Below are 26,481 nucleotides of genomic sequence, written 5' to 3'. Positions count from 1 at the left end.
TCAGACAGAGCCTTAGAGAGAGGACGCCAGGAGTCTTCCCATCCTAGCAACAGCATCTCTGTGAGCTTCCCATCCCCAGAGGAGGACTCTGCTTACAGCACGACACCCAGATGCTGGTTCCCTCCCTCCCACCCCTAGCACTCCAGCTTCTCTTCACAGGGAACCTCCAGCAATCAGCTTATCGTGGTTACGCTCTACTGGCATCCAACCTTGTGTGGGGGTAGCACTGTGGTCTCTGCCCCACCCGCCTGCTGCCCTAGAAAAACACCCTGGGTTCACCCTACAGGTTCTGTGTCCGAGGCCTCCACACCACGGCCAAATTGTGCTTTCCTTCCACAACAGGGATATTAGCTAAAGGCCCTTCCCACCACTGGGGCTTGGGGCATCTCACCTCAGTGTAAGGTGTGAGCATTGCACGGCCAAAGCTGAGTGTATAACTGATGGAGCGGTCATCTCCCATGGGGATGGGGAGGGTGTATCCCAACACAGTCAGTACATGCAACTGCAGGCCGAAATGGGAAGAGATATATGGTGGGTTCTGGGGGGAGTAGAATTCACATCTTCTCCGGGTTCTCTGCTCTTCCCATGTAGAGTCTGCCCTTCCTCACCTGACTGTGTGGGTGCACCCCAGTGCTCCACTCCATGCATCTTGCTTGGATCTAGGGCAAACCCTGGAGGCTTCAGTCCCTGTCAAGCTATATGCCTGGGCTACCCTCATCGGGAAGCCAAAGCAAGGGCTTGTCAGGCTGGACTAAAAATCTAACAGGATGGCAGGGCAGCTGCATAGCTCTGTGGGAGGGAAAGCAGGCAGCACATTCAGTCTTGGAAGAGAGAGTTCCCTGAGCCATCCAATATATTAGACTGCAACCTACAACTAGCAAAGCAATTACACATTCACGCACCCCTCCAAACAGGCTCACAAACACACCCCACATGCAAACATATACACACCTCCATGCACACTAAGGATGTAGAATGTTAACCGGTAAGCACAGTCTCACAAGCTAACCACCTTAACCATTAACCCCTGGGCTGGCCGGCTCCAGTGGTCCTGCACCGGTCGGAGCGGGCCCAGCTGCAGCGCCTAGCTGGAGCGGACGGAATAGCACTGCCCAGCTGGAGTGGGCCCAGCCACAGCGCCCAGCTGGAGTGGGCTCAGCTGCAGAGCCTAGCTGGAGCGGTTGGAATAGCACTGCCCAGCCGGAGCAGGCCCAGCCACAGCACCCAGCCGGAGCAATGCCATCCAGCCAGAGCGGGCCCAGCCCCAGCTGTGCCGGCTGGATGGGCCCTAGCCACTTAAACGGTTAACCATTTAAATGAAGCATTTTGAAATCATTTAAACGGTTAACTTTTTAAATGGTATTTATATCTTTAATGGATGCCCCTACTGGGACTCTCAAACACACACACACACACACACACACACACACTCTCACAGATGTACAAGCACCTCCACATGCAAATACAACTCTCAGTGTTAGACACTACAGGTGGGTGGCCCTTTGGAGGAAAGTGGCCTGCAGGGAAGTCTGGGATGCTGACGGTGGGTCTGGGATACACAACCCATTGCACATACCCATAACTCCCACCTTTCCAGTGGGGTTGAACTGCTGTGTGCAGTGGGGTCTCTTTTGCCAGAGGCTGGGAATGAGTGACATGGAATGGATCACTTGATGATGACCTGTTCTGTTCATTCCCTCTGGGGTACCTGGCATTGGCCACTGTCGGAAGACAGGATACTGGGCTAGATGGACCTTTGGTCTGACCCAGCATGGCCGTTCTTATGTTCTCTTCAAATGCCAGCAGGCACAGGGGAAGAAGAGCCCCCAGTTCAGTTTTTAATTAGGGGAAGGAAACACTGCTCGAGAAAGGAGGATAAATGGAGTTCAGAGGCGACGCTGGAAGACACTTGACTTCTGTAGGAAAGTGGGGAATGGGGAGAAGAGGTATCCTCAAGGAGGTGCCCCTCTAGGGTAAGCACTCAGCCCTCTGCCCTGGCTGCCAAAACTTCCTCTACCACCTTAAAAAGCTTGTACTGTTGCTAACACGTACCCACCTTCGATCCATAGGTCAGAACCAAGAAATGGAAGGGGTGGGGCGAGGATGGCAGCACACTATGTGCCCATGTGGCCAAAGGGATAGGGAATGTCACATGCTCCAATCACCTCTTGTCCCACTCCCTGTAGCAGGAGGTGCTGTTACATCAGACCCACCTATCCAGAATCGGAGCATCATCCAACCACCTGCCTGTGCCATGTCTACCACATGATCATGAAAATGACGGGGCATCAAATCAGACTGTTGTTCAGTATATGCTGTGACAGGCACATGGACCACTCCTGTCTGTCATGTGGCTGGAAGGGCCAGTACAGTGAGGGCAGGGTGAGGAGAGGCCTGGCCAGGAACGGACAGGAGGAAAGAAGCCTGCACCGCATGCGTTCCTTCAATTAATTTACACTGCTCTGCACGCAAATGGGCTTTCCCAATATTGACCCTGAGACCTTTACAAATCAGCACTGCCGGGGGAGCATCCACCTCAGGCGTGAAGGGCCGGTCTGAGAGTCCAAATCCATCACACGGGGGTTCTACTGAGGCCTCCATGTTTGAAAACTGGTCACCCTGTGTGTATGTTGTGTGTGTCCCTGTGCCTATACATAGCAAGAGTGCAACACGCACCGCCATTTCTTAAAACCATCTGACCGACTGACGTTCCAAACAGGCAGAAACACAAGCAGACATCACAGCTCAGAACTTGTCAGTATGATCTGATTACTTGAAATCAGCGACTGATGCACACACACACACACACACACATGCATGCACAGCTGCCAACACACACCCACTAAGGTGCAGCCCATGCACAGTTGACCCATGATATCATGCTTAAAATACAAAAGGAAAGCAAGATTAAAACAATTATTAAGCTGCTAAGAGAATTCCAGGGAGAGGCAGTGACCCTGTGTGACTGAGAAGCAGCTTATGAACTGAAAAAAGGTTCTATCCACAGAGTTCACTCTTCTCCGGGGACATACAGCTCTTCCCATTCAGTAAGTTTCTCCCTGTGCCCCCCTCCTTTCTCCTCCTCCTGCTGTATCCTCTCAGTCTGCTGGGGCTTATAAAATCTGGCACTAGCTCTACTGAGCTGTGGGAGTGGGAACTGGCATGTTCTCTGTGGGTCAGCTTCATTGCCTCACCAGTTCTTTTGATCTCACTGCAGAGTTAAGCAAGAAGGGGCATTGAGACTTTGCCCAGCTGAGAACTGCAGCAGTAATTTAGGGGCCTTGTGCATACAAGGGAGGGTACTGCAATCACCTTCACTTCTGCAATGGAAATGCAGCCAGTGGAGATGCTAAGTGCTACCCCCAAGCCATGTTGTAGGCATCCACAGCCTATGCTATGGCTGTCCTACAGCGGGGGTCCTCAAGGTAGACAGCCTGGGGAAGGGCCGGCCATAGTCTGAACCCTAACATCACAGAGCCATTGAAATAAAGATGGAGAAGGCAAATCCCAGCCCAGCCAATCAAATCTGCCAGATCCTTCCCAGCAGCTCAGACACTGCTCTTTCCTTTATCAAGCTCACATGCTGGATTTCCTCAGAGACACTGAGAGGAGGAAGTCCTTGGCAGTTTCTCCCTGCTAGGTCTGAGCCAGAGCAGAGGTGGCATGGGGAAGGGAGGGGAGCTCAAAGCGAGTCAAGAGGCTAATGGTCAGTAGGTAAAACAACCAGAAAAAAACTCCAGTCTGTTCCCACTCCCAGTCTGTTCCCACAAAGATGATTTGTCAGAACTTTTATTTAAGCACCAAAATATGCTGGCAAGAGACTGAAGTGTGAACTCTCTCTGGCGAACGGGATGGGAGGGAAGATCCCACCCACACCAATGCAAATCCCATTGACTTCAGTGGAGTTACTCCTGATTTACACCAGTGTAAGACAGAAGAATCAGGCCTGTCTCACTGCTCTTATGAATGAAGGTGGGAACAGGGTTGCTAAAGATAACTTTGCAAAAGGACTCTATTAATAGTAATACTTTGCATTTCTATAGCAGCTTTCTATGAGGATCTCGCACTGCTTGGCAAATGCTAATAGATCAGGCCTCGCTACAGTTCTCTGTGGGTAGGTAGGGTTAAGTGTCAACATAAGAATGGCCATACTGGGTCAGACCAAAGGTCCATCTAGCCCAGTATCCTGTCTACCAACAGCGGCCAATGCCAGGTGCCCCAGAGGGAGTGAACCTAACAGGTAATGATCAAGTGATCTCTCTCCTGCCATCCATCTCCAACCTCTGACAAACAGAGGCTAGGGACACCATTCCTTACCCATCCTGGCTAATAGCCATTAATAGACTTAACCTCCATGAATTTATCCAGTTCTCTTTTAAACCCTGTTATAGTCCTAGTCTTCACACCCTCCTCAGGCAAGGAGTTCCGCAAGTTGACTGTGCGCTGTGTGAAGAACAACTTCCTTTTATTTGTTTTAAACCTGCTGCCCATTAATTTCATTTGGTGGCCCGCTAGTTCTTATATTATGGGAACAAGTAAATAACTTTTCCTTATTCACTTTCTCCACACCACTCATGATTTTATATACCTCTATCATATCCTCCCTTAATCTCCTCTTTTCCAAGCTGAAAAGTCCTAGCCTCTTTAATCTCTCCTCATATGGGACCCATTCCAACCCCCTAATCATTTTAGTTGCCCTTCTCTGAACCTTTTCTAATGCCAGTATATCTTTTTTGAGATGAGGAGACCACATCTGTGTGCAGTATTCAAGATGTGGGCGTACTATGGATTTATATAATGGCAATAAGATATTCTCCGTCTTATTCTCTATCCCTTTTTTAAATGATTCCTAACATCCTGTTTGCTTTTTTGACTGCCACTGTACACTGTGTGGACGTCTTCAGAGAACTATCCACAATGACTCCAAGATCTCTTTCCTGATTAGTTGTAGCTAAATTAGCCCACATCATATTGTATGTATAGTTGGGGTTATGTTTTCCAGTGTGCATTACTTTACATTTATCCACATTAAATTTCATTTTCCATTTTGTTAGCTAGACAAATTCAGACTGGAAATGAGGAAATAAGGCACAAATTTTTAAGTGAGGGTAATTAACCATTGTAACAACTTACCAAGGGTTGTGGTGGATTCTCCATCACCGGCAATTTTTAGATCAGATTGGATGTTTTTCTAAAAGATCTGTTCTAGTTTAAACAGATATTAATTCAGGGCAGTTCAATGGCCAGTGTTATATAGGAGGTCAGGTTAGATTATCACAATGGTCCCCTCTGGCATTATAATCTAGTCCAGGATTGGCAACCTTTGGCACGCGACCCGCCAGGATAAGCACCCTGGCAGGTCAGGCTGGTTTATTTACCTGCTGAGTCCGCAGATTCGGCCGATTGCGGCTCCCACTAGCTGCGGTTTGCCGCTCCAGGCCAATGGGGGTGGCGGGAAGCAGCGGCCAGCACATCCCTCAGCCCGCGCCGCTTCCCGCAGCCCCCATTGGCCTAGAGCAGCAAACCGCGGCCAGTGTTAGCCGCGATCAGGAGCTGCGATCGGCAGAACTTGCAGATGCAGCAGATAAACAAATCAGCCTGTCCGTGTGCCAAAGGTTGCTGATCCCTGATCTAGTCTATGAATCTGTGCATTATCTTTGTGACATAGATGGGGACACTGAGGCACGGGGGGATTAAATGGCTTGCCCATGGCTACACACCAAGTCACAGACAAAGATGGGAGTGGAACCCAAGAGCTCTAATTTCCAGTAGAACCACTAGCCAAGGCTGCTTCCCCAGTAACAAATGGCTGATCACTCTAACTGGTGGAGGGTTCTAATCAGCTCCCCACCAACAAGCAGTTCTCCATTACAATATTGCTAGATTACTGGTCTATCATGCACAGGAGCTGCACAGTGACACTGCAACCCTGCTGGTTACCATGGCTACATCACTGCTCCTGCTCGGGATGGAGATGACAGGATCGGCAAGGAAAGTAACTGAAAGGAGCTGGTGTTATCCTTCATCCTGAAGGGAAGTGATGGAACTGACCCCAGGCTGTGCTCAGTTGGCCGCATGCTAAGCTAGCTCCACGGAGCTACCTACTGCCATCCGTTACCCTCCACTGGGAACTGCTCTGATGGATAAAACTCTCAGAAACATTGAGGATGCTCTGACAGCTCCGCTGGCAGGCAACTCCCCTGCGAGTGAGGGAGCCCACTGTGCCAGTCCCCCTACCTCAACTACTCTCTAATGAAGGGAGGTGCCAAAGTGTAGGCTGCATCGGTGATCCCCCAGCATGAAACACTGCACGCTGGGACCTGCAGCACCAATGGACCATACCTCCTCAGTGTGTCCGAGAGTGGCTACCATTTGTTCCAATGTATGCTGACTAGGTACAGCACCATCTAGTGTAAATTAACATACTCACGGGCAGCTCTGCTTCTCTGTTGAACAAGGTGAGCACCATGCCCCTGCTGGGGGAGCAACAGCTCTCTGCCCTGCCCCAAGCCCTCCCGCAAGGGCCCCGAAGTAGACACAGCATAGTCACATGGCTCTACTGCTCCACACCGGCCACACCCTATCTCCAAGGATTTAAGCCACTTCCAGGGCTTCACATAGTTCTGTGTAAAAACTCAGGCCAGTTCCTTTTCCAACAAGCTGCATGTCCCCAGCCCAACTCTCAGGAAAGCCATGGCAATGCCCCCACTGACAACACCATGGAGCTAATCAGCCACTTGGTGCATGGCACTGCTCATCCACCTCGTTCCTGCATTTGTGTGATGCCCACTTAAACAATGAGCTCCTCAAGGCAGGGACCATGTCACCCAGAACACTGTCGTTCCTGTCTAGAAAACAACAATGATGATGATATATGAGCAATGAGTCAGTGGGTTTCAGTTCAGTTCCTAGTATCTCTCTGTCTAGTTCCCTATTCTGCACCATGGTGTCTGAGCACTCGCACAGGAGTTCACTTCATGCCTGGCACTAACTGGCCTTTATGCAGACAGGCTCCGCTGGAAGCCTAAGAACTGGAAGGGCCATGGCGAATCTAGAGAAGCCCATCTAGGTTGGGCTGAGGAGCATTTATGAGGCACCTACATAGCCCAGGCTGGGCCTCCTCCCTAGATAAATGCAGGCCTTTGGTCTCTAAGGCTGCCCAACCAGCACCTTTTCCAGCAAAAAGGATGTGGGGTACGTGGCTGAGTGGAGCAGAAGGTCCCTGCATGTTTCTGGGTGTGGGGAGCTTCCATGAGACTCTGATTTTTGCCATCATCAGCCACTGAAGAGCTCCTTAGGAGGCATTCAGGTTCTCCTGGAAACCTAAGGTCAAGAATTTCAGCAATGCTGTATCCAATTGATATTCAGAGACATGTGTGCTGGAGGACAGGGGAAATCAAATGCACTACATTCCGCTCTCAGCACATGACTCAGGAAATTGGCACAGGCCCCCACAGAGCCTGCAAAGTCACCCGAACCCAGCTGAGCGGCAATTTTGACAGGCCCCTTCTCTCCCATACAACCCTTTCCACTGTTTTCCCAAAACACTGGTAACACTATGTACTTGCGCCTGTTTGTTTGGAAGATCACGCAGCCAGTTAGCACCCTTCGTTAAGTCCTTTTCCCACAGCGGTTTTCTTGCATGTGCAGTATTCTGCAGTCTTCTCTTTTACTACAGCATTGCAATTAGCCCTGCTGACCTCTGAAATCCTCAGCCTCTCTAAGCAGCCATGCATTAAATCCTGGATTCAAGAGTGGAAATAGACTTCGTAAAAGGCTTATGACCCTATTTATTACATTATACGCATGACCGATCCCAACACTATGGCATAATACCTCATTTAATGCATTGCAGTCGTTGCTTTCTCTGCCTCTGTGCCAAGACAGACAAACAGATGGACAGGTAGGTAGTGGAGAAGACAGCAGAGCCTTGACAGATGTCTATTACAGTCCATATCTTGCATTGCTAAAGGAGCATGCGCACAAGCAGAGATGTGGATCTAAAAAAAGGTAACACGCTGCACTCTTATATGGCATATCTGCCACACATATGTACTCTTTAGACCAGGTCACAACACAAGCTGACCATGTGGGGCATCACACTGACTCCAAAACTCATGCTCTGGGTAGGCCTCTCCCTCAGACAGTGGATTCAACAGGCAAGAAACTCACTGGCACAGCAGCTCTTCATTCCTGGTCCACTGGGAATGGGTTGGTGGCCCGAGACTGAGTGAAAGCAGCACAGGCAGCCTTTCCCATGATAGAACTCCAGCTCAGTATTCCCTCTAAGCCGTCACCCATTCTGTACACACACATGCATGACAGCAGCTGTCAGCACCATTCCTGGGTCCAGCAACATAGGGCTAACTGGCACTGCTGACTCTAAAAACTAAACATGGGAATGTTTAATGTAAATCATTTGCTAGCGATGAAAAACGATGAGTCTGGATACAAACAACCGAAGGCCAGTGCTCGGGAAGCATGTGCTGTGGGCAATGCCATGTATGCACTGCAGCGCCTCAGAGGTTCGGCAAGCCACCCAGCAGCAGAATTCTGGGCATACTTTTTCCTTTAGTAAGGCATGCCTTGAAAAGGAAACAGTAAGAAATTCACGGAGCATAACAAGTCAAGTAGCTGAGGGACCTTCCACATCCCTGTGGAAAAGATACAGCAGCCACATCCTATGCATGTTCCAGTCAGAGACTGGATCACAAGCCAGATCAGTTAGCACTTCAAACAGCTCAGCTGAGCGACAGAGCCTAAGTCAGGGATGCCTGGGTTTGAATATCAGCTTTGAAAAGGAAGGGGCATGTGTGGGTGTCTCTGTCTATACAGTTATAAATAGATGGGTACAGAGACTCATGCAGCACGCACTGTTCATCATACCCAATGTTCTTAGGACAGCAACACAGATACACACAAACGGAGGAGCCCACCAGAGGAAGGGTCAGACCATATAATCATGATGCCCAGCCTAGTAATAAATCAGATCAGAGAGATCACAGGTTAAATCAGGGACCACACTACACATCTATGGGGAGTTATCTTTCCACTGACATTTGGTTCACACTTCAAAAGGACTTTACATCTGCACGTTGCTATAGTGGAATCCCCAGATAATGTAAGAGAGAAACTGCATATCGCAGTGCAATCTGGGGAGATGATTGCACAACACTGACCTATACAGGGAGCCAAATCCTGCACTCAGGTTCTTGTTTGTTGCTCCCACTGAAGACAACAGGAGCTTTCCATGTGTATCTGAGGGCAGAATTTGGCCCAAGTATGTGTCTCAGGAGCTGCATGTGGGGTGCATATAGACTTGTTAACCTGAAATAAGAATGGAGTTTGCAGGCCACCCTAATGGCCCAGCTGGCAGAAGAGACCAGAGTTCAGTCTATTTCCTCAGGAAAGTTCAGCTCATAGGCCGTGTCCAGTTTTACGCTCTCCTTCCAGACAGAGTGACCAAGACTCAAGGAACTGGGTAGGATTGGAACTCCAGATGCTCCCATAGACCTGCCTATCTGATATTTCTCACAGTGGATTCCAGTTCTTTCCACTGGCCACTCAACTAATTCAGCCGTGGTGCAGTAAAGCAATGGCCACAAACAAGATGTTATGAAGCCATCTCTGACTAATAGAAATCACACGCGTCAAGACTCTTTCCGTCCCATAGTCTTAAAGGGCAAACTGCACATTTTTTCATTAAATGAGCTAAATGTATTTTTAATGTGCTCAGTGCCACAAATACCAGGGCAACAAAGGGCATTCGCCTTCACAATTGTTTCCCTTTCCACCCCCAAATGTCACGCCTGCTGGCTTCGCTCTGATGCCCTGGAATTCATCATCCTGAGATGTCACAGCCACAGTTCCCATTAGAGCCCTGCTGAAGCACAGAACTTGCAGAGGTGCACGGAAGTGAAGTTATTTAATCCTACAGCACAGTTTTGCCTTGTGTATTTCTGAATACGATTATTTCATCCCCTCTGGCATACAGAACAGTGATAAAACAGTTGGCCAAACTTGCACTCTTGCCTCAAATTATATTTAGATATTTGAAAAATAAATCTGCAATTCACCTTTAAGGCACTTTTTTATCTGCTGCCCCCACTTAGGATGCTGGTTGTTGCTGGTAATAGCAATGAGAATAATCCCAAAGCATGGAAATAACATAGGACCCGAGTTTTCAAAAGAGCCCAGCTCCCCTTTACACATCTCCAACAAACTGCCCAGAAATTACAGACCAGTGAGCTTAACATCAGTATCTGGAAAGATAATGGAGCGAATAATTAAAAAATCAATTTGCAAACACCTAGAAGATAATAAGCTGATAAGTAACAGTCAGCATGGATTTCTCAAGAACAAATCGTGTCAAACCAATGTAATAGCTTTCTTTGATAGGGTAACAAGCCTTTTAGATAACGGGGAAGCAGTAGATGTGCTATAGCTTGACTTTAATAAGGCTTCTGATACTGTCTCGCACGATCTCCTCAAACTAGGGAAATATAACCTAGATGGAGCTACTATAATGTGGATGCATAACTGATTAGAAAACCATGCTCAGAGAGTAGTTATCAGTGGTTCACAGTCATGCTGGAAGCACAGAACGAGTGGGATTCCCACAGGGGTCAGTTCTGGGTCCGGTTCCGTTCAATATCTTCATTAATGATTTAAATAAAGCCATAGAGAGTACACTTATAAAGTTTGCGGACGATACCAAGCTGGGAGGTGTTGCAAGTGCTTTGGAGGATAGGATTAAAATTCAAAATGATCTAGACAAACTGGAGAAATGGTGTGAAGTTAATAGGATGAAAATCAATAAGGACAAATGCAAAGTACTCCACTTAGGAAGGAACCATCCGTTGCACACATACAAAATGGGAAATGGCTGCTTAGGAAAGAGTACTGCAGAAAGGGATCGGGGGTCATAGTGGATCACAAGCTAACTATGAGTCAACAGTGTAACACTATTGCAAAAAAAGCAAACATCATTCTGAAATGTATTAGCAGGAGTGTTGAAAGCAAGACACAAGAAGGCATTCTTCTGCTCTCCTCCACGCTAATTAGGCCTCAACTGGAGTATTGTGTCCAGTGCTGGGTGCCACATTTCAGGAAAGATATGGACAAATACAAGAAAGTCCAGAGAAGAGCAACAAAAATTATTAAAAGTTGTAGAAAATATGACCTATGAGGGAAGATTGAAAAAATTGGATTTGTTTCGTTTGGAGAAAAGATGACTGAGAGGGGACATGATAACAGTTTTCAAGTACATAAAAACTTGTTACAAGGACGTGGGAGAATTTGTTCTCCTTAACCTCTGAGGATAGGACAAGAAGCAATGGGCTTAAATTGCAGCAAGGGAGGTTTAGGTTGGGCATTAGGAAAAACTTCTTAACTGTCAGGATGGTTAAGCACTGGAATAAATTGCCTAGGGAGGTGGCGGAGTCTCCATTATTGGAGATTTTTAAGAGCAGGTTAAACAAACACCTGTCAGGGATGGTCTAGACAATATTTAGTCCTGCCATGAGTGCAGGGGACCAGACTAAATGACCTCTCGAGGTCCCTTCCAGTCCCAGGATTCTATGATTCTGTGTTCCTATGATTTTCAAAAGAGCTCAGTACTCCGATTCTGGATGCTGAGTACCTCTGAACATCTTCCCATCTCATTTAGGTGCCAATGGGGAATATGAGCTCTTTTGAAAGTATGGCCAATAGTATCCTCCAAAAAAGTAAATACATGCATATATTATAACATGGTGTTTTCAGATGATCTTCCAATTGATCACAGCAAGCTAGTAGCAGAGAGGGGAACAGGATCCAGGCCTCCAAGCTCTCAATCTTTTGTTCTAACCTAGACATGCTGTCTTCTGAGTTTAGTGGGTTTCAGTCTAGGACCTCGGAGACAGAGAGCAAATCACGAGACTGGCAGTCTGAGAACAGAAGGCCATGCTGACTGAACTTCCCATTGAGCCCTAGATGAGATTCCTCTAGGTCAGGGTGATATTGAAACTGGCTAGATGGTCGGGCTCAACGGGTAGTGATCAATGGTTCCATGTCTAGTTGGCAGCCGGTATCAAGTGGAGTGCCCCAAGAGTCAGTGCTGGGGCCGGTTTTGTTCAATATCTTCATTAACGATCTGGAGGATGGTGTGGACTGCACCCTTAGCAAGTTTGCAGATGACACTAAACTGGGAGGAGTGGTTGATACGCTGGAGGGTAGGGATAGGATACAGAGGGACCTAGACAAATTAGAGGATTGGGCCAAAAGAAATATGATGAGGTTCAACAAGGACAAGTGCAGAGTCCTGCAGTTAGGACGGAAGAATCCCATGCACTGCTACAGACTAGGGACCGAATGGCTGGGCAGCAGTTCTGCAGAAAGGGACCTAGGGGTTACAGTGGACGAAAAGCTGAATATGAGTCAACAGTGTGCCCTTGTTGCCAAGAAGGCTAATGGCATTTTGGGTTGTATAAGTAGGGGCATTTCCAGCAGATCGAGGGATGTGATCATTCCCCTCTATTCAGCACTGGTGAGGCCTCATTTGGAGTACTGTGTCCAGTTTTGGGCCCCACACTACAAGAAGGATGTGGATAAATTGGAGAGAGTCCAGCGGAGGGCCACAAAAATGATTAGGGGGCTGGAGCACATGACTTATGAGGAGAGGCTGAGGGAACTGGGATTGTTTAGCCTGCAGAAGAGAAGAATGAGGGGGGATTTGATAGCTGCTTTCAACTACCTGAAAGGGGGTTCCAAAGAGGATGGATCTAGACTGTTCTCAGTGGTAGAAGATGACAGAACAAGGAGTAATGGTCTCAAGTTGCAGAGCGGGAGGTTTAGGTTGGACATTAGGAAAAACTTTTTCACTAGTAGGGTGGTGAAGCACTGGAATGGGTTACCTAGGGAGGTGGTGGAGTCTCCTTCCTTGGAGGTTTTTAAGGACAGGCTTGACGGAGCCCTGGCTGGGATGATTTAGTTGGGGATTGGTCCTGCTTTGAGCAGGGGGTTGGACTAGATGACCTCCTGAAGTCCCTTCCAACCCTGAGATTCTATGATTCTATGAAAGCAACAAAGAATCCTGTGGCACCTTATAGACTAACAGACGTTCTGCAGCATGAGCTTTCGTGGGTGAATACCCACTTCTTCAGATGCAAGATCATATGATTCTATGATCATTTCTTAATTAACATTATGTATTTAAAGCCCATTGTGTGCTAGGTGCCTTACAAACAAATAGGGAACCTAAGGCCTCTGGGCAGTGGAGCTTACAGTCAAATTGGTGGGACAATGTAGGGAAGGGGTCAGCAACCTATGGCACGCATGCCAAAGATGGCATGCGAGCCGATTTTTAATGGTACGCTGTTGCCTGCCAGAGTCCCAGCAGGCGGCAGCGTACCATTAAAAACCCTGCCCTGCCCAGCCTGGCCCGGCCCGCTCTTCTCCGCCCTCCCCCACCGGGGCAGGGGGCAGAAGCTTGGTCCTGCCAGCTTCCCTGCCTCTTCTCATAGTGTGCTGGGTTCCTGCCCTGCCTTTGCCTCTCCATCCCTCCTGCCCTGCCGGCCGATCAGCTGATGACCCTTGGCGAGGGAGGGGGTCGGGAAGGAGCAGAGTCAGCGTGCTCGCTGCTCCCGGCGGAGGCAGAGAAGAAGCAGGGGCCAGCCTTGGGGAACGGAGGAGTGGAATAGGGGCATATCCCCTCCAGCCCCCTGCCCTGACCCCACACACACACCCCAGGCCTGTGCCCTGAGCCCCGCACACACCCCAGTCCCCAGTCCTGAGCCCTGTACCCCCCTCATACACACCTAGCCCTCTGCTTGGCTCCTTCACCCCTCCGTCCCATGACCCCAGCCCTGACTCTGGCACCCCCACACATATCCATTCCGCCCACCCCCTGCCCTGACACCTGCACTGCCCTCACATGCCCCCAGCCCTCTGCCCTGACTCTTGCACACCCCCACATACCCAGCCCCCACATCCCGTGCACCCCCCACATCTTGACTCTTGCACCCCCCCACATTACCACCCCCACCCTGAGCACCAAATGGGAGCTCCTGCACCCCCCCCCCATACCCACCTGCACCCCTCGCACCAAATGGGAGCTGCCCTGGTAAGTGCCCTACACCCAAACCTCCTGCCCCAACCCTGAGCCCCCTCCCTCATTCTAGCTCCTGCTCAGCCCCTTCACCCCCAGCCCTGTGCTCAGTGCACTCCCACCCTCACTCAGTGCAGAGAGAGGAAGAGAATGGGCCAGAACCAGGGAGAAGGTAAGTACGCACTGTATGTGGGCAGGGCCAGGACCCCAGACCGGCAGCGGGCTGAGCGGGTCCAGCAGCTGGGATCCCGGCTGGCAGGAGCCGGAGGATGGAACCCTTGAGTGGTTTATCGCTGCCGGTCTGGGGTTCTGGCTGCCAGACCCTTCCCAGCTGGGGTCCCGGCCGCAGGCCCAGCTCAGCCTGCTGCCAGCCTAGGTGAACAGAACCCCAAATCAGCAGCGGGCTGAGCAGGCCGGCGGCGTAAGATCAACATTTTAATTTAATTTTAAATGAAGCTTCTTAAACATTTTGAAAACCTTGTTTATTTTACAACACAGCAATAGTTTAGTTATATAATATATAGACTTATAGAGCAAGACCTTCTAAAAAACATTAAAATGTATTACCGGCATGCGAAACCTTAAATTAAAGTGAATAAATGAAGACTTGGCACACCACTTCTGAAAGGTTGCCGACCCCTGGTGTAGGGAGTTTTCACTGGTACTGTCTGTATGATATCTGCTCTGGTCAATAAAGACATGCCTTCAGTCTACAGGGCTGTCAATGGAGCACTTTCCCCAGCACTAAATTCACACACACGCACACGCCATGAAAAACAAAGCAAATGCTGAGCAGATAACAGCTGGTGCAGAGAGGAGCCAGTGTCACTAAGCACACCTGGAAAACCAGCACAAACAACAACCAGGCCGGACGGAGGCTGCAGATTTGGCTCCCAAACATCATAAAACTAGGATGGATGGAGAAAAGCAACAATCAATAAGGAGGAGGTAACAGAGACACTGAGGCACTCAGAGCACCAGGGAAGACTAGACAGCATATAAGCTCTCCAGATCAGATCTTCCCAGCTCATACCCACCCCATGGCTTCCCTCAAAGCACTCAGTCTGGTGATAAACATTGCAGCTTCTTTCCCAGGCCTCTAGTTTCACTCAGCTGCCCCTTCAATATGGATGCAATGGAGGAACAGAGAGCAAACACATTAGTTTTTCTCATGCACCTGCTGCTTCTTGTCACCAACTTCAACTGTAAGCTCTGTAGCGCAGGGCAGTCGCTTCACTCCATGTTTGTACAGCACTGAGCACTGAGGCCTCGGCCCCTGATTGGGCCCTGTGGAACAAGACTAGGCAGTTTTACCTCTCAGTTGTCATGAAAGAGCCAAGTGGATGGTTTAAAAATCCCATGAAAAAGTCGTCACTGAGATATTAGTAAAACAAAATTATGGGAGCATTTGTTTATGCTTCATACAAGAACAGTCTAGATCAGGGATCGGCAACCTTTGGCACATGGCCCACCAGGGTAAGCCCCCTGGCAGGCCAGGCCGGTTTGTTTACCTGCCGCATCTGCAGGTCCAGCCGATTGTGGCTCCCACTGGCCGTGGTTCACTGCTCCTGGCCAATGGGGGCTGCGGGAAGCGGCGGCCAGCACATCCCTCGGCCTACGCCACTTCCCACAGCCCCCATTGGCCTGGGACGGCGAACCATGGCCAGTGGGAGCTGCAATCGGCTGAAACTGTGGGCGTGGCAGGTAAACAAACTGGCCTGGCCCGCCAGGGGGCTTACCCTAGCGAGCCGTGTGCCAAAGGTTGCCAATCCCTGATCTAGATGATGTTGGGCCTAATTTAAACTGTAGGCTGCTTGATCATATTCCTCTTGCATGACACAAAGCTCCATCGGAGGGAATTGTTAGAGCGGTCCCTTAGTCAGCTCTAGGATGGTTGGGAAAGGAAAGCAACTAACTAGCTATAGTTTAAAGGGGGCCAATGGTTCATGAGTGGCCAATACATTTTTAAAGTAAAATTAACAGGAAATTCAATGCAAAACTTAATCAGCTTAAAAGCAAAGGATTATGAAAGTCACATCCACGCTCTTTAAACAAGGAGAACTCCGCCTGTTAGTGTCCAGCCTGTTCAATTCCCAAGAATTCAGAGAACAGGGAGAACAGACAGGAACAAAGTTCACGGAAGCCTCACTGGATGCCAGGTGAAGAGCATTCATGCAGCAGGAAAGGGCTCTGTCAGCACTGTCAGCTGGCAGAGCACAAGTCAGTATGCAATCCCTCTTCCCTGCTGTGGATGTGGCCTGAGAGTCCCCTGAGGAAGTGATGATGGGCATTGGCCAGGCAGGGCACAGAGGCTGAAATGATTAACCAGGGCTAAAGATGTTGCTCTCAGTAGTGGGTTTCCTAGTTGAAGGGTAACACCATTGCCTTAAGGAGATGGCACATTTTCCATTGCTTTGACGATATATGTACTTAGGACGCTCACATTGCCCAAGTTAGGGTTGCACTGGCAACTTGCCCAAAGCCAAAGGACCACATCTCCTTTGCATAACATGGAGCAAATTGCAGTGCTGTCTTCAATAAAGAGGCAGCCTACTGAGTTTACAGGGTCCATCTTGAAATGCTCTTTCTTGATCCTAGGAGAAGCACTATCTTTCTGAGATGTAAAACGCAGGCTCCCTCAGCACTTGCCTTCAGTGGGCGTCATAGGGGTTGGATACCATATACCCTCATTATTACTGTTACCTTACTGTATATTTTACATATACAGTAAGGTAACAGATAAAATCATAATCACTGTTTGCCCAAAATCAATCCAGCCGGTCCAGTAATGGACAATTAACAGGACAATTATACTGGCCTGGATATTCTTTCCTGTGCATGCAAAAAGCACAGACACTATGGCATCCTGCCTCTGCAACATCTATTGCAACATTTCAGTGCTACATTTTCACTTTCATAATGCAAACATGACAGCTAATTTCTACCACCAAGCACTCAACTAGGTTAAAAAACCGCCCAGCTGCAACGACAGCAAGCAACACTTCCTCTTCCCAACAGCAACTCACGGAGGGTCTGATCCTGAGCTCACTTAACCTGTGTAGCTCCACTGACTTTAATGGAGTTACGCCTCATTTACGCCAGAAGTGAAAGCAGAAACAGGCCCAGACTCAGGGCAGCAGGAGGTTATGCTCAGACAACTTGCAAACTCCACGCTACAGGGATTGAAAAGAAACCTGATTAGATGGTGATAGGCTTCCTGGTGTGTGCATGTATCTCAGCAATGGTGTTCCTCTGCACACTGCTCTGACCACACCAGCTTCATACACATGGGGACCTCAGATCTTGCAGCCTGATGAGGGTATTCTGGTCCCCTGGAGAGTCCTGTCAACATCAAGATTTCCTTGCCCTTGAACTGCAGGGAAACTAGGGCTCCTCAGGGGAGGTGAAGGTGGCTCTTAGCCTGGTGAATGCATGGCCACCCTGCCTGGGATGAATAGGTTACCTGCAGCTCTTTCTGAATAACAAATGTGGAAGCTGCAGCAGCAGTGAACTCCACAAACTGAAACAAGAACTGAGCTGTCTGACCAGCAAGGGCTGTCTCACCAGAAAAGGGCTTTTTCTTCCAGCATGCTCAGTACTGCTGCTGGGAGCAAGTTCACAGCTTAGGAGCAAGACAGGGAGAGAATTTAGCAAGTTCGTCTAATCAAAATATAATTCCCCACAATGATTTCATTGCAAGAGCTGGAGGCACTGCTTTCATCCTAAGCTGCCTTTTATTGCTCCCCTCAGCAGCAAAGGAAAACAGCTGTGTAAAGAATGTGTCGTTGGGTCCCAGGAGGAACACAGGGGAAGCATCACATTAGTGTTCCCAATGCCCCAGAGTCTCTCCCACTTACATTATGATGGGAGATGAGAAGCCTCAGCCATCTGGGACTCCTCTACCTCTCTGCTGCTCCACACAGCAATAGCAAGGGGCCTCTTGTTCCACAACGTGTGAAGGGAAATTTGCGTCATGTTCAACCACTCTAGTTCCCTTCCCAAGGCTGGGAAAGATTCTAGCTCTCACTGCCTGGGAGGGGAATCCGGAGACACAGAAAGGGATACAAAAAGCTGCTGAAATGTGCCAGCAATCCCTGTCTCTCACTGCTTCTTCATTCACTCCATACCTCAAATGTGGACTTGCCACCCCCCCCCCACACACACACACACAAAGCAGTGATCTGCCACTTGGGTTATAATGCCGCAGCATTTTGAAGGTGGAAAGCACAAAAGAGGGGCTAACGGCAAACTTCTGCCCCGTCTTGGGGCAAGGGGGAAAGAACAGGGAGAGGATAAATGAAGCTGTGCCAAGCCGCACCCTAGCACTACCACCCAGGATCCAGGGTAAATGCTAACCAAGTGCTAGCCACAGTGGAAGGTGATGGTCCACCCAGCACTCCTGGCCCCGGGGCTATGACCAAGTTCATGCTCCCACAGCTGCTTGCATACATGCTGGTATTCTGAAGCAAGCACAGGGGAGGGGGGGGGGGGGGAAGCCCTGACCCTGTTCAGCTACTACAGAAACGAAGGCCAACAGGAATGTTTGCAGAGTTTGATTTCCCTTTTTCAACCCTAAGGTAAATAAGCTGTTGTTTTTAAATCACTGTAACCTGGTGCATGAGAGCCCCAAAGTGAAATGGACAAGGAGCAAGAGCCGAGCCGACAAGACCATAAGCACTTGCTGGACAAGGTGACATAGATATAGAGGTGGGAGTAAGTGCGTAAAATGCCTGCCACATCCTGGATGCTACCACAACACAAACAATAAACAAATAGTAATTTGTGTCCTTTCGTAGTCCAGGCTGAGAGAAATGTGGAAAAGCAAACCAGCCTACCAGTACATAGTAACAAGCTCAGGCACTGTCTGGCGTCACATCCGCAGGTGTTGGTAATGGGCACAACTTCAACGAAACTAGGCCAATTTACACCAGTTGATGATCTGGCCCATTAACTTTAGCCTGTCAGTGCTCTTTATCACTACGACTTCAGCAATTTTTTTTAAATCGCTTTCTCTTCTAAGTCTCTACAACCTGGTATTTGTCTAGCATGCAGCCTGGGCAAGGAGACTGGGAATGTCCTTCCTATTCATTTAAACTTGTAAGGAAAAGTGTGGTGACTATAACGCCATTTGCGATATGGTTGCTGAGACCACAGAACCTGGTTCACCAGACACCATTTTAGGGACTTTCTCCCCAATACCAGCAGCAGCGCCCCATCCAAAACACAACTCTGCGGAACAGGCATCACATGCTCCATTGAGTACTCTGTGGCCAAGGAGAAATGTGTTGTGTTGCCAGGGTTGTGTGCCATATGCTGTTCAAAAAGCCAGCTCCAAGTCTGCCTCACTGACCAATCTGCAGTTCGCAGGGTTTAGAAGCCATCTCTCTGTTAGATCACTTTATTCTGCCAAACCACCACGAGAAACATAAGCCTTACAATGTTGCCATAGAGTGCAGCCAGGCCATGGCAGCGGAAGCTGAAAAGTGGATTCCTCTGACCAAAAGCATTTACCAACAGAGGCTTGTTCTGTGGAACATATGAAAGTTGTCTGGTGGATTTCTGTAGACAGGCATCCATATCTCATCACCTCTGGCTCCTTGGTTGGCAGTCTCAGAGAGAAGCCAAAAACTGCACGAGCTATGGTCTCAACCCTAATGGCAGTTCTTCCAGGGAACGCGTGCCCTGCTGTTGTACCTGCTCTGTGGTGAACAGAGGGATTTGCCCTCCAGGGCAATCAATCTGGCACTAAATTCACAACCTGAAAGTGGTACCATGGTGAAAATACAAGTTTCACCTCAGCGGCTCTTTGCACACAAAGCATCAGAGCTCCTGCACTCTGCCTACCAAAGGACCATGGGACTCTGAGTTAGTTTCAGCGCTTTATGTTCATTGAAGACTCGTCCAGAGCAGAGGGGAAAGCCAAATGAGCATCTATTTTGGTTTACCGAGTGAAGCAGAAACAATACACTCTAGAGGTCCTGCTGAAGATCAGGGTCTTCTGCAATTTCCCCATTTCACCAACAAGTCAGAATGCCCTCATGTCAGAGCCACCCTCCCTCCAGCCAAGGTGGGGTGAATCCTGCTCACTGGTGAGCCAATTAATCCTAGTCTGTGTGTTGGCCAGAAGGTCACTGTTAAGTGTCATGGAATGCTCCTTCCCTGCCTTCTGTCTCCGCTAGCCTGGAACGTGAATGCCAAACTGCCACATGACAGAATGCTCTTGGGCCAGTCCCTAATTTAACTGAAGGAAACCAAAGGGCAATGTATGAAACCTCAGTGTTTTCCATTGTGAGGAACACAAAAGCTGGATGTCTGCTAGACAGTAGAACAGTCACATGAAAAGCACAGCAACTCGCTTCCAGCCTAATCCTTCAACTAGCTCAAAACAGCAGGAGTCACCCATTGGGCCAAGGAAAGGGGAACATGTGCATGGCAGAGACTATGCTTTACAGTGCTATCGTGCAGCTCAACAACACAGCAATGTCAGGTCTGAGGCTCAGCGGTTTAAAGCCAGTCTCCTTAAGGGGAAGAAGAAGAGGTTCTTTTGGAAATCAGCTGGGACAGTGGGGAGTTATGGGCGGGGGGCTGGGGGGAATGGTGTCAGTGCATTTTTACACCCTGTCAGGTTGTTGAATGAAACCCTAGAGGAAATAAAAGCAGCAAAGAGTCCTGTGGCACCTTATAGACTAACAGACGTATTGGAGCATGAGCTTTCGTGAGTGAACACCCACTTCGTCAGATGCATGTGACATGTATCCGACGTAGTGGGTGTTCACCCACAAAAGCTCATGCGCCAACACATCTGTTAGTCTATAAGGTGCCACAGGACTCTTTGCTGCTTTTACAGATCCAGACTAACACGGCTACCCCTCTGATCCTAGAGGAAGTAGAATTTCTTACTATAAAGGGGCTTTTGACACTGGAAAAGTTAATGTGGGCAGGCGTGCTGGAACAATTTTTATAGTGGGGGTGCTGATAAGAACCATTGAACCAAACCGTAAATCCTGTATATAATGGAAACCACTTCAAGCAAGAGGGTGTGGCAGCATCCCCGCACTCCTAGTTCCAGCACCTATGATGTGGGATAGAAGCTTCCTTTGCTAGAGACAGCAGGTTAAGACCTTAATTATTCACCTGTGGGGTAGATGCCTTTGAATTGCAGGATGAAACAAGGAAAGGAATGTGCTGGTACAACACAGACAAAACCCCAAACCCACACCAGGATGCAACCAGTGGATTCCTACTATGGACAGTAAACACAGGGACAAATTGCCAGAAATGCAAGGCTTGAAAATGGGCTGATCAGCGCATAGGTTCTGAAAAGGGACCAGTCTCCAGCACGCCCACCGGAGCTGCCAGTGGGAATTCTCTGCCTCTGCTCCTAGCAGTTAGTATCTCATCACTGAAAATGACAAATTCAGCAGCAAGCTGTACTCTGGATTTTTCACATTCAGCTCTGTGATATAAGCTGTTGCTGCAACTCTGAGCAGTGGTCACCTCACCAAAATGTCTGTATTCTGCTTTGGATGAATCTGTCTGCTCTTCGATAAACTCAGATTCGGTAATAATCGCAACACTTCTCTAGACTTGTACATGGCTACTATTCTCAGACCCTTCTTCCCACCTCTTTTCACTGACTCACACTACAAGGGAACATACCTGCATGCAGTCCAACAAAAGGTATGCTTGACACAGGTACAAAGAAGGGTCATCTTTGGCTTGGCCTAATTATTCCAGGCCTCAAGACAAAAAGCTTTGATAAACAGCTATTGAGCAAGACTGAGAAGAGGAACAGACAAGAAGTAGAACATGGGTTTGAGCGATGAGAAATAGCTGGAGTAAGGCTCTGATCTAGAGGAGAACTGCTTAATGATTAACAATAATTAACTTGCTATATGCTTTTCAACTGAGGACCTCAAAGTGCTTATGCACCCAGTAATGAATTAAGCTGTTAACAGGGTGCAGAGAAGCTAAATAGGGAATAATGTATTTCAGTCCATGTGATCTTTAAACGTCTCCAGGCAGCAGCCTGTGTTATTGTTTCCTATGCTGATTTTTAAACAAGTCAAAAATGGAAAAGTCAGACTGAGCCTCGTTATTCCAGAGAATCAGAAAAGATTCCATAACCCGACTGGTATCGTTGGTAACGTCCACTATGCCTGGACCCTTCCAACACTTGATACCCTCGACAAATTAGCTGCAATTGTCTTTATCCTTTTAAGATGACAAGAGCAGCACAAAATGCATTAAGTTGGCCTATAAATCATACGTTTCAGGTTACTTGCAAAATAAGCCCATTTTGGTAAGAAAAGTAAAACATAAAAAGAAAACCCTTTATTCTCTTTCAGTAACAATGCAGTTATCATGAGAATCATCATTGCCTTCCATATGTAAATAGAGGTTAGCATGCACCCTCAGTGCAATCCTGAATAATTAAGAGACAGATGCAAATAACCATGTTAAACTTGCACTGCGCCTCTCAGGGATTTTGTCTGTTTAGCTGGGCCGGGCCACTAATCACCTACCACTTTTGAGCACCTTGCTGTGAATTTCTGCAATACTGCTGCAAAAGAAAGGAAAAGGGGGGATGATGCAGGAGAGCTGGACTCCTTCAGGATTTCCATGAAGGAAACAGATAATATGCATGATCTCATGGCGTCCTGACATTTTAGCCTCTTTGGATAATCTGATCCTGTTCTAGAACACTGGGGACTTTGCAGGAGCAGCTTTCAGGCTTCATTGAGAACTCAGTAAGCCAGTTGTAAGCACAGGCTAGTACAGTAGTAATGGGGAGAGACGTCAGAGGCGAGCTAGGAACCGCCTCCCGTTTATAGTTATAAGCAAAGCATGTGACTGGAGCCTTCACTGCAGTTTCATCAGAGGTTAAGGTACAAGCACAACACACACTTACAACTTCAATCATTTCTCAAACAAATGCATACAAATCACATGCTGGGACTTTAACCCTTCTATACATGTGGGGGAGAGAAGTGAAATGAAATTAACAAAAGCACTTTCCATACATACCCTATAACCAACACAGACTGCATAACACTTCTGAGGAAACCTGCGCAGTCTATTTGCTTTTGTTAACATTACACACACAACAGATGACAGCTATAACACTATGTATGTACATAATGCTACTACTAAACTACTGTGTATGCATATATATATATATATATATATATATATATATACACACACACACACACACCTCTCCACCCCGATATAACGCTGTCCTCGGGAGCCAAAAAATCTTACCACATTATAGGTGAAACCGCGTTATATCAAACTTGCTTTGATCCCCCAGAGCACGCAGCCACCCCCTCCCCTTCCAGAGCGCTACTTTACCGTGTTATATCCGAATTTGTGTCATATCGGGTCGTGTTATATCGGGGTAGAGGTGTATATATATATATATATATATATATATATATATATATACACACACACACACACACACATATATATATATATATAATGTGAGAGAGAGAGCTGCAAACTCAGCAAATATTATTTCAAGAAATGTCATGGAAAAAACACTCTTATTTCATCACAAGCCATTTCACAGTTCCAAACTTTGCAGAAAATGTTCACGATAGGGTGGTGTTGCAGCAAACATACAAACTCCCAAAAATGTCTGCATCGCGATATAAAAAAGAAGGGGGGGAAGATCCTTATTGGAATAACATTTTTAGATTGAAATTTAAAATGCAAAAACTTCAGCTGTCAAAGTGCATGCACAGCATATAATATCATTATTTATTTCACATTAAACATGCAGAAAAGATGCATTTTATTACTGGGTATCATACCCAAGACCTTTCACCTGCACAGAGAGCAACCAGACTTTTACAGATTGTAACCTTTCTGAAATACTTTGTTTTTGTAGAATGACATCTATCTATACAATCTCATATTCTCCCGTGTTTCCTCATCACTAATTCCTCTGGTAATAATAAATCCTTCTAACCAGAAAATACAAACTCTGTTTATAAAATGTCCTCTCCCCACTTCTCACCTTTTCTGACCCTTCATCTGTAATCAAACTGTCAGCAGCTTGCAGTTAATAATGAAAGTTGCCACACACACATACCCACTGCCCATGTCCCATGCTAAACTGGAAATCTCCAGTGCTGGTGTCTGCTTCAAGAGGCACAGAGACCACATCAATCTAGCTTGTGGCAAGACCTGCCTAGTTCTGTCTGGCACATGCACCGGGGACAAATGAGATTTACTAAGTCTTCAACTATTATTTGTTATGAATCCAAACAGCAGTTCTTCCCCAGCTCCTGCAGTCAAAACAAACAAACCAGTGAGAGAATAAGGGCTAGCATTTATGTGGCAGATCCACAATCAAAGCTGTTTTGTCATCTGTGGTTATGAGACTGAGGGTGAGTTTGGGGGGGGGGGGGGAGGGTACAAGTAACTATAGAAAACTCTTTCCATTTGCAACAGGCTCTGGGCACATAAATCTGGCTGCAAAATGTGTGGTCATGCTCCAGATCAGTCACGGTTCCAGCTATTGCAGAGTTTATTGTTTAGCCCCTTTCCGCAACCCCCCAAAATGGAAAAGCATGCAGCCCTCTGATATATCCAGCACGCACCCTCTCGTGATCATGCAGAAGCTGCCAAGGAGACTTAATCTGATTTTAATATCCAGCTCTGTCCAAAAAGGAGCTGATCCAGATTTTTAAGTTGCTTATTTGCAACAGTAAGACCCCTCTCACTCCATTCCCCAGATCTCAGCCTGCATACATGTAACCAACACACGGCATGACTCATTCGCACAGTCTAATTCTTATCTGCCCCCACACCACACAACCCCATCACCACCATATCTCTGGAGTAACGAGCAACACAACGTTTAATCCCTCTACCAAATGCCAGCCCTAGCATTCAGGCCAGGCTGTTAGTTGGGATGGGAGAAGCCAACCCAGGCAACGACCAATTCCCCTCTCACCCCCTCCTCCGTTCACCCACTTGTCTGAAGAAGAAGAAAAAAGGGAACACACTGGGAAGATGGGGGTGAGCAGGAATCGATACATTAGCCTGACAACTTTAAGGAACTCTGCATCCACAGGGGTTCTCAAACTGGGGGTTGTGACCACTCAGGGGGTCGTGAGGTTATTACGCGGGGGGTCACGAGCTGTCAGCCTCCACCCACAAACCCCGCTTCACCTCCAGCATTTATAATAGTGTCAAATATAAAAAAAAGTGCTTTTAATGTATAAGGTGTGTGGGGGGGGGTCACACTCAGGGGCTTGCTGTGTGAAAGGGGTCACCCGTTCAAAAGTTTGAGAACCACTGCAACTAGACTGTTCCTTCCCATCATCCCCCCCCCCCCACACACACACATACACAGACACAACTATCACTTCCTCCCACAACCGGACCGCCCCGGCGCTGTCACCCTCCCCAACAATTGCACTTCCTCAGACGGCCCCCTCCCACAATATTCCCCCCAGTCACATCACACACAATCACCCTGCAAAGACGGATTGATTGAGCCCTGGCAGGGCCCTTGTGCCTTAATCGTCGTCCCCCGCCCCCCACCCCCATGTGTGCAGCCCGGCCGGGCTGCTATGCATGGGGAAGGTGCCTGGCAGCAGCACCCAGGAGTCCACGTGTGAGTGGTGCTGAAAGTGCTCGGGCGCAGCGAGCTTTCCCCCGAATAAGGTCTCGAGCCTCCTTGGGAGCGCAACGTAGCAGCCTCCCCGGTGCCAGATCCCCCATTGCTGCGCGGGGGGCTTTGCACGCGCACCCCAGTCAGTCAGGGCTGCCGGCTGCAGCCTCCCATGCTTCTCCCACTGGGACTGCAGCAGCAGCGTGCAGCCCCCTGGAGCCCCCCCTGCCTGGTGCATGGAGGGATCACGAGTCCCTGCACCCCCCAAGCTCCCCCTTCCTGGCGTAGGGCGGGAATCAGGGTTTCCTGCACCCGCAGACTTCTCTCCCCCTTTCTGCTGTATCCGAGGAATCAGGAATGCCCCATCTTTGGTACATGGAGAAACCGGTGTTTCTGCACCCCAGACTCCCCGGTCCTCAATGCATGAGGGGGAGCAGGGGCTTCTGCACCCCCAGATTTCCGTCTGTCTGGGGCACAGGCATCAGGGCTCCCTGTCCCCGGTGCATGGGGGATCCGGGCTCCCTGCACCTCGCGGCTCCCGTTCCCGGTGCATGGGGTGCAGAGCTCCCCGGTGCATGGGGGATCCGGGCTCGGTGCACGGGGTGCAGGGCTCCCTGCTCCGCGGCTCCCCGGTGCCTGGGCCGGGCTCCCTGCCCCGGTACCTGGCTGTCAGTGAGATAGCTGAACACGAAGGAGGAGAGCTCCTCGTCCAGCAGCGCGCTGCAGTCTGGCGCCGGCTCCGCCATCTTCCAGCTCCGGCTCAGGC

The 26,481-nt window shown here is 48.6% G+C and overlaps 1 protein-coding gene across 2 annotated transcripts in view; it reads right to left on the bottom strand.

The window, feature by feature from the left end:
- PPARGC1B (PPARG coactivator 1 beta) overlaps positions 1–26,481 on the bottom strand; it is a 93,799-nt gene extending 67,318 nt beyond the window's left edge. For both annotated transcript variants that reach the window (XM_039485268.1, XM_039485269.1), the window contains exon 1: positions 26,378–26,481. In XM_039485268.1, coding sequence (XP_039341202.1) covers positions 26,378–26,461 — 84 coding nt within the window. In that variant the 5' untranslated portion in view covers positions 26,462–26,481. The remainder of the gene's footprint in view (positions 1–26,377) is intronic.

This window comes from Mauremys reevesii, linkage group 8, assembly GCF_016161935.1.
Source record: "Mauremys reevesii isolate NIE-2019 linkage group 8, ASM1616193v1, whole genome shotgun sequence".
NCBI lineage: Eukaryota > Metazoa > Chordata > Testudines > Geoemydidae > Mauremys > Mauremys reevesii.
This window is presented reverse-complemented; position numbering and strand designations above follow the sequence as displayed.